Source organism: Sinocyclocheilus anshuiensis, unplaced genomic scaffold, assembly GCF_001515605.1.
Source record: "Sinocyclocheilus anshuiensis isolate Anshui unplaced genomic scaffold, SAMN03320099.WGS_v1.1 scaffold2216, whole genome shotgun sequence".
NCBI classification, from domain to species: domain Eukaryota; kingdom Metazoa; phylum Chordata; class Actinopteri; order Cypriniformes; family Cyprinidae; genus Sinocyclocheilus; species Sinocyclocheilus anshuiensis.
In genome coordinates this window covers 294,801-303,894 of record NW_015545525.1, presented here as the reverse complement: position 1 = coordinate 303,894, position 9,094 = coordinate 294,801, and the positions used below count along the sequence as shown (strand labels likewise).

The 9,094-nt window shown below is 38.4% G+C and overlaps 2 protein-coding genes across 2 annotated transcripts in view; one reads left to right on the top strand and one right to left on the bottom strand.

Moving 5' to 3' along the window:
* The window catches only part of LOC107698304 (cryptochrome-1-like), a 19,312-nt gene extending 16,624 nt beyond the window's left edge, over nucleotides 1–2,688 (top strand). The window contains exons 10-15 of the mRNA XM_016499260.1: nucleotides 276–478; nucleotides 1,403–1,516; nucleotides 1,602–1,670; nucleotides 1,748–1,825; nucleotides 1,895–2,016; nucleotides 2,099–2,688. Coding sequence (XP_016354746.1) covers nucleotides 276–478; nucleotides 1,403–1,516; nucleotides 1,602–1,670; nucleotides 1,748–1,825; nucleotides 1,895–2,016; nucleotides 2,099–2,140 — 628 coding nt within the window. The 3' untranslated portion in view covers nucleotides 2,141–2,688. The remainder of the gene's footprint in view (nucleotides 1–275; nucleotides 479–1,402; nucleotides 1,517–1,601; nucleotides 1,671–1,747; nucleotides 1,826–1,894; nucleotides 2,017–2,098) is intronic.
* Nucleotides 2,689–4,996: 2,308 nt separating this feature from the next.
* LOC107698303 (transmembrane protein 263) overlaps nucleotides 4,997–9,094 on the bottom strand; it is a 5,454-nt gene continuing 1,356 nt past the window's right edge. Inside the window, exons 2-3 of the mRNA XM_016499259.1 lie at nucleotides 6,972–7,050; nucleotides 4,997–5,657 (exon numbers count right to left, since the gene is read on the bottom strand). Of these exons, the coding sequence (XP_016354745.1) occupies nucleotides 5,371–5,657; nucleotides 6,972–7,050 (366 nt within the window). The 3' untranslated portion in view covers nucleotides 4,997–5,370. The remainder of the gene's footprint in view (nucleotides 5,658–6,971; nucleotides 7,051–9,094) is intronic.

Genomic DNA, 9,094 nt, shown 5'->3' with positions numbered 1-9,094 from the left:
TGAGTGAGTGAGTGAGTGAGTGAGTGAGTGAGTGAGTGTGTGCGTGTGTGCGTGTGTGCGTGAGTGTGTGTGTGCGTGAGTGTGAGTGTGTGTGTGAGTGAGTGCGTGTGTGTGTGTGTGCGTCTGTGTGTGTGTGTGTGTGTGTGTGTGTGTGAGAGTGTGTGTGTGTGTGTGAGAGTTTGTGTGTGTGTGAGAGTGTGTGTGTGTGCTCTGTGCTCTGGTTTAGTGGAGGTTGTGATGAGGAGCTGCGGGTTAATCTCTCGCTCTGATTGCAGACGTTACATACCCGTGCTCCGAGATTTTCCAGCCAAGTTCATCTACGACCCCTGGAACGCGCCGGACGACGTACAGCGCGCCGCCAAATGCGTGATAGGCGTGGATTATCCCAAACCCATGGTGAACCACGCCGAGGCCAGCCGCCTGAACATCGAGAGGATGCGGCAGATCTACCAGCAGCTCTCCAGATACCGCGGACTCAGTAAGAGCATTTAAAGCAGTACACAACAAAACTGCAGTGCGTGATTAGAATAACTTAATCGTCCACTAATATAGTTATTGTTATTTGTCATAATTATTGTTCTAGTTATTGGTGTAAAAGGGTTTTAACTCTAACAGTATAGCGAAGTCCACACCGCAGCTGTAACAATATTGTTGGAATTACATTCATAACGATATTTTCCAGCTGATGTACGATAAAAACATCCACAGCCGATCAGAATCCATCCGACTTTAAAGAGCTCAAGCATTTAAACCGGCAGGTGACAAAATTGCAGTGCGCAATTAGAATAAACAGAACAATATCATCCACTAATATAGTTATTGCTATAATTATCATTCTTGGCGTGAACGGGCTTTAACTATAAGAGAAAATCAAAGTTTACATCACAGCTATAACGATAACGACACAAAGGAACAAAATCATTGGAATCACATTCAGAATTATTTTTTTCTAGTTGATGAACGATAAAAACGTTGACAGCCAATCAGAATTCACCGACTTTGATGAGCTGGAGCATATAAAGTGGCAGGCGACAAAACAACAGCACGCGATTAGAATAAACAGAACGTTATTGTCCACTAATATAGTCATCATTATAGTTATCGTTCTTGGTGTGAACGATTCTTAACTATAAGAGAATAGCGAATTCCACAACGCAAATATAATGACACAGAGGAACAATATTGTTGGAATTACTTTCATAACGATATTTAAATTTTATACTTCAAACGATATTTATTTTATCTGACTTTAAAGAGCGTGTGATTTAAACCGGCAGCTGACAAAACTGCAGCATGCTTACAATAAACAGAATGATATCGTCCGCTAATATAGTTAACGTTATAGTTATCGTTGTGGTTATCGTTCTTGGTGTGAACGAGTCTTTATTTTCATTCATCTCAGGTCTTCTCGCAACTGTTCCGTCTAACCACATGGAGGTCGTGGGCGTAAATGAAGCTCAAGGAACAGCGGCGCCCCCTACACACCGGAGGATACAGAGCGGCACTTTGTCTCACCGTGAGTGTATGAAATCGTACGTTGTGATCAAATAAGTGCGTTTGAAAGGAAATCAGTGAGCTGTAATGCTCTGTGTGTCCAGTAGGGGTCATGAGAGAGCAGCCTGGACCGAGCGGAGCGAAACATCGCAGCGCAAGACACCGACACGCCCTCAGTGAGACCATGTCTTTTGGCTGTTAAGATAACGTTTTATGAACGTTTGCGCAAATTTTTAACGTTTCTCTCCTGCAGGCCACCGTACGTCACCTTACACCACCCAGAGCGACTTGACGAACCACGACCACGAGTTTGCCGTTCCACAACAACCAGGTATGTTTTTTCGCACAGGAAATACGCTACAATTGTTTGCGAACAAAATTTGATGTTGACTTCCTTCAGGGCGTCTGATTTGGCCGGTTGGGGGCGGGACTGGAAGGGGAGAAAGGGAGGCGGAGCACAACGGTTGCCATGGTGACGACGGCCCCTCCTCCTCTTCAGTGCTAAAAGCCCAAGATGATGAAGTTCGTAAAAAGTTGAAGCTATGCACAATTTGCTGATTAGTAAAAATAGAAACGCTCAACTGTATTTATCTGTTTGTTTCAGAACAGGCAGGAAGATGCGGGGGGCGTGGCCTTCTCTTCCTAAGCTCCACCCACTGATGGATTCGCAAAATGTATTACAACCTTTCCTCGCGTGTTAAACAAACATGAGTAACTCAAAACGGTTTGTCCGATCAAATTGTGGTGAAAATGTCATTTTAACGTTTTTAGAAATTTTATAATATAAAATTCTAAAATTTACAATTAAATAAAATTTAATTATTATCCCAAATATTGATTTTACAAATCAGATGTAAATACTGTCTTCGTGTCATTAAACTTTTAAGCTAAAGGTCCTTTCACACCAAACTTTAAACGAATGAGTGTAGCGAATATTCGTCAGCTTGAACGAAAAGCTAAACGTTTTAATAACTCCTGATTTATATTTGCAAATGTAGTTGACGAAAACGTTAACCAAAGCTCAAGTCTTATTGGTCAGCACATTTCCGTCACCAGTTGCGGAAAAATTTAGTGTCTCCATTGTTTATATTCAAATTTGCGAAGATTTTTTTGGCGTAAACGGACCTTAATATGTGAAAATACAAGTAATCGCAAACAGCCAAAGAACACACGTTACGCCACATTTAAACGGATCCAGATTTGCTCAGTATTACGGAAGAACGTTTTAATAACTCCTGATTTATATTTGCAAATGTAGTTGACGAAAACGTTAACCAAAGCTCAAGTCTTATTGGTCAGCACATTTCCGTCACCAGTTGCGGAAAAATTTAGTGTCTCCATTGTTTATATTCAAATTTGCGAAGATTTTTTTGGCGTAAACGGACCTTAATATGTGAAAATACAAGTAATCGCAAACAGCCAAAGAAGAACACACGTTGCGCCACATTTAAACGGATCCAGATTTGCTCAGTATTACGGAAGAACGGAAGAGTTTCAGCAGCGCTGCTCTGAACCAGCCTCACCTGTACATACCTGCGTCTGTTTCCATGGTGATGTGAGAGTCACATGACCGTTGGAATGTGTTTGGGTCCAAACTATTGTAACTGTACCACAGATGAATGATTGTCTCGTCTGTATTTAAACGACTGTATTTTGTTCAGTGTTTTTGCACAGATAGAATTGTGTAGAATGGGCTCCAGGTGTTTGACGTCATCGGTCTTCCATCGCTGTACATTATTTCCACCTCTCGTTGTCATCGTTTCCATCTCTATGTACTCCAATGTTTTGTATATGAATCTTATGAAGATGTACATTTTTACCATTTGTGTTTTCAGTTTTTCTACAGAATATTAGTAGCTGTTTTGAATTTTAAAGATAAATTATATACACATAGCTGGGTAGTAACTGATTACATGTAATCGGGATTACGTAATCAGATTCCAAAAATTAAGTACTTGTAATTAGATTCAATTATATTTTAAAATACTTGTAATCAGACTACAGTTACTTTTTTATTGATTACATAATATTCACACAATAGCAATAAATTATTCATTATTATTATTATTGATTCTCCCCATTTGCTCTTTTTCATTTTTAAATGTTCCTTTCTAAAATAGCTTTTCATTAAACTCACAACCCCCCTGAACCCCAGCTTGGGAAACCTTGACATAATGTAATGTTTAATGCACTTCATGTTGTTAATTACAACAAATGGAATATATTTTCTTACTCCTTGTATTTTTGTATCAGTATGGTACAAGATTGTCCTATTTAAATCAGTGTGATAAACTAGTTTGGTCAAAGGTAATCAAAAAGTAGTCTGATTATATTACCTAAAATGTGTAATCTAATGGCTTACATTACTAAGTGCAATTTTTGTCGTGTAATCAGTAACGAACTATTGTTTGTAAGTAATCTGCCCAGCTCTGTATATATATATATATATATATATATTAGTGCTGTCAAACGATTAATCGCATCCAAAATGAAAGTTTTTGTTTATATAATACAGGTATGTGTGTGTACTGTGTATATTTATTATGTATATATATATATATATAGTACCAGCATTTGTTTCTTAAGTCTGTGTGGTATGTAATCAGCCAGCTAATAAAAAAATATTTAAACATAAAGTGTTTTGTCTCGTCTAGTTATGAACCATTTTTGTCTCTTAAAGGAGGTAGCTGCTACCATGCCAGATAATATTCCCTTTAACATTAAATATACAAGATAACTGACTTAAGTTGTATATTTTAATTGTTTTTTCGCCCGCAATCTGTGTTGTGATGTGACTGGGCTGAAAGACTGCTAATTAAATATTTCCGTGTTCAGTTAGCTTACATTTGCTTAATTTTATAGCTGATAACAAATGAATCCGCTAGCATAGCCTGCTCAAACTACTAGATAAGTAGCCAGCTAAGCTAGTTGATTGGCCTGCTCGCACGAGTTTAGCGGGTTTTATCAGGCTAATCAGTTGTATTACTAGCCTGCAAAGACGTTATAACCTACAGTGCTTGAAGTCCGTTTAATAGTCAGCGAGTTCACTAATTAGCCTACGTTTCTACACAAAATCATATCAAACCTTTACAGAATTTTGTGCTTTTTCTTAAATTATTGTTTGAATCATGCTCGTTTCTCTGAGGGAAGCATCTACACAAACTGTTTTAATTGTGACAATAAAAAAATAACAAAAAAGTTCCAATTAAATTGAATTGACTAAAATGTAAAAAAAAAAGTTGTTTAATTCTGACTATACCAACATTATTGACCACATGGTTACGTTAAAGAAGCTTCGCTAACTTGCTAATCAAGATTATCTTCAGACTTTTCCAACATATGATAGCAAAACGTTATGAATTGTATTTTGGCGTTACGTTTTAAGCTAGAAGTGTTTGCATTTATGCGTTTTCGTAGAGTATGTTATGAAATATTGGATCAAACTGGAGTGAAATCATCTTCTGTGCACATCCGGAGAATCATTGAAAACTTTCTACACCATCTTTTACATGACTTTATTATATTCAAATAATAAAAAAATCGAATTTACAAACACAATTCGACCGATAACGTTTCAGAAGAAACCAGATGACCTTGTTTAACAGCTACAGAAGCACAAACTGATAAATGTGTCTTTGGTCGCAGATCTGAGATGATCTTCGAGAAAAAAACATTTTCCTTTGAGATCAAATTTGTTTATATCAGAAACCCACAGTATGACGTACAAAACTCCCTTTTGCGCAAATGTCTTGGACGTTGATTGGTCAGAAATATCCGTCAACGTTTCTGGTGACCAATCAAAACAGAAAGAGAAAGTCAGCATCACTGCGCGTCAGCACAGCAAACCGGAAGTTCTCGTTAGAACCCTCCTCTTTTTCACTCCGATTTGTCTTTCTTCTTTCCTGTGAACGGAACTTTATTGGCTACTGTTGACTCCACCGTAGACACGCCCCCTGCCACTGCTGAAACCCCGCCCTTCACCAGGCCGACGCCCACCGAGGGCACCGCGGTCACTGCTGATTTGGTGATCTCCAAACTTTTCCCGCCCAGCCAGGTGACTCCGCCCACCGTGGCTCTGACCACGCCCTTCGTGGCGCTGAAGAGACCGCCGGTCACGCGCCAGATCATCGTGGGCGGAGCCACAGGGTGCTCTTTCCCGCCATCTGCTGTGAAGAAAATAACAGCGTTACATTTAATTAACGCACAATATATTCAACATGAATGACTGGAAATAGAACAAAAACAGGTTAATATTATACTTCTGGGTCATATTTAACTCCAAAATCAAAAGACAACAAAAATGTTTTAAATTATACTATTCATTAAAAATCATTACTTTAAAAAAATGCATTGAAACATTATTAATTTAATTATTTTTACTGCATTATAGTAATAAGAATTTGGGGAAATAACGTGCTTTTTAAATTAAAACATTATTAATTGCATTATTTTTATTGCATTATAATAAGAATTTGAAAAAAATAATAATTTTGCATGGAAACATTAATTTCATTATTTTTATTGTACTATAGTAATAAGAATTTGTAAAATATTCATTACTTTTTTAAACCGAAACATTTTATTGCATTATAGTAATGTGAATTTGAAAAAATATATATATTTTTTTTTTGCATTAAAACAATTTCATTATTTTTACTGCATTATAATAATGAGAATGTGGGAAAAATAATTTCCTTTTTATTTGCACTGAAACATTATTAATTTCATTATTTCTACTGCATTATTGAAATGAGAATGTGTAAAAAATATTGCATTATAATTATGAGATTTTGGGAAAATTATCTTTTTTTTTTTCTTTTTTTTTTTAATAAAGTGACGAGAATATGGAACATTTTACCCAAATTCTTATTATTGTAATTCTATTAAATAAAATAAACCAAATAAATAATGCAGTAAAATCTTGATAAAAAATAAATAATAATAATAAAATAAAGAATAAATAAATTAATTAATAAATTTAAAGAAACTGACTTAATTTTCCTAATGCAAAATATTAATTTTTATTTGATTGATTTCTACAATTTTTCTTTTGGGGTCGAAGTATGGAACTGGACATATTTCATATTTTGATGTATTTTACTGTAAGCTGTGGTGATGTTCATCTTGCATCATCAAACAGGGTTTCGTCCGAAAACAAGCGTGAATTCCCGGCAGAAGCGCTTTATTCCCGCGATCATGCACACAAACAGTCCCAGCGCAGCGCCTCGCGACAGACAGACACACGAGTGTTCACTAGATCAACTTTAACTGAGGTCTGTGTAGAAATGATTCAGGAATAAAGTCAGTAATGTAGAACAATACAGGTCTCGCAGTAAACTGACATAAATATGCACATCATTTATGCATATGAGATGTCAGCTGATCATATGGATGATTTTATGATGGTGTGATGACTGATTTCTGAAGATATGATGGAGGGATTATGAATTATGAATCCAGATGAAGTATTACTGTACCTGCGGACGGGTGGGTTTCTGCGTGTTCTTCTTCTTCTTCATGTGTTTCACTTCTGGACTGAACTTCTGAATTCACACTCTACAAACACAGACAATATAATACAGAGAATAAAATCAATGAAGACCGGTCTGACAGATTTTATCATATATAAAGCAGAAATCAGAAAGAGAGACCAGAGAAAAAAAATATGTAATTAAAAAACTTTTTATGATTTATTTATAAATAAGATATTATTTAAAATTTATATTTGCAAAAAAAAGTAAAATGAATGACATTAAACATATATGCTAAAATTAAAGAAGTACAAAAAAATATAAAATGACTATATCATAAAAACATTCTGAAAATATTCCATATTATAAACTATTATTAGTTAATACTATTAATACTATTATTCCATATTCCAACTTATAAACTTGGTAAAATGAATAGGTAATATATAAAGCAGAAATAAGAGTTATAAATAAAAAATTGAAAAATATTCAATTAAAATTCAGTTGTGATATATATACACACACACACACTCACACACTCTCACACACTCTCACACTCACACACTCACACACTCTCTCACCCTCTCTCACACTCTCACACACTCACTCTCACACTCTCACACACTCTCACACTCACACACTCACACACTCTCTCACCCTCTCTCACACTCTCACACACTCACTCTCACACTCTCACACACTCTCACACTCACACACTCACACACTCTCTCACCCTCTCTCACACTCTCACACACTCACTCTCACACTCTCACACACTCTCACACTCACACACTCACACACTCTCTCACCCTCTCTCACACTCTCACACACTCACTCTCACACTCTCACACACTCTCACACTCACACACTCACACACTCTCTCACCCTCTCTCACACTCTCACACACTCACTCTCACACTCTCACACACTCTCACACTCACACACTCACACACTCTCTCACCCTCTCTCACACTCTCACACACTCACTCTCACACTCTCACACACTCTCACACTCACACACTCACACACTCTCTCACCCTCTCTCACACTCTCACACACTCACTCTCACACTCTCACACACTCTCACACTCACACACTCACACACTCTCTCACCCTCTCTCACACTCTCACACACTCACTCTCACACTCTCACACACTCTCACACTCACACACTCACACACTCTCTCACCCTCTCTCACACTCTCACACACTCACTCTCACACTCTCACACACTCTCACACTCACACACTCACACACTCTCTCACCCTCTCTCACACTCTCACACACTCACTCTCACACTCTCACACACTCTCACACTCACACACTCACACACTCTCTCACCCTCTCTCACACTCTCACACACTCACTCTCACACTCTCACACACTCTCACACTCACACACTCACACACTCTCTCACCCTCTCTCACACTCTCACACACTCACTCTCACACTCTCACACACTCTCACACTCACACACTCACACACTCTCTCACCCTCTCTCACACTCTCACACACTCACTCTCACACTCTCACACACTCTCACACTCACACACTCACACACTCTCTCACCCTCTCTCACACTCTCACACACTCACTCTCACACTCTCACACACTCTCACACTCACACACTCACACACTCTCTCACCCTCTCTCACACTCTCACACACTCACTCTCACACTCTCACACACTCTCACACTCACACACTCACACACTCTCTCACCCTCTCTCACACTCTCACACACTCACTCTCACACTCTCACACACTCTCACACTCACACACTCACACACTCTCTCACCCTCTCTCACACTCTCACACACTCACTCTCACACTCTCACTCTCACACACACACTCACTCTCACTCTCTCACTCTCACACACACTCACACACACACACTCTCTCTCTCTCTCACACACACACACACTCTCACTCTCACTCACTCTCACACACACACTCTCACACTCTCAAACACTCACTCTCACACTCTCACACACTCACTCTCACACTCACTCACTCTCACACACATGCTCACTCTCACACACACACTCACTCTCACACTCTCACACACACTCTCACTCTCTCACTCTCACACACTCACTCTCACTCTCTCACACTCACTCACTCTCACAC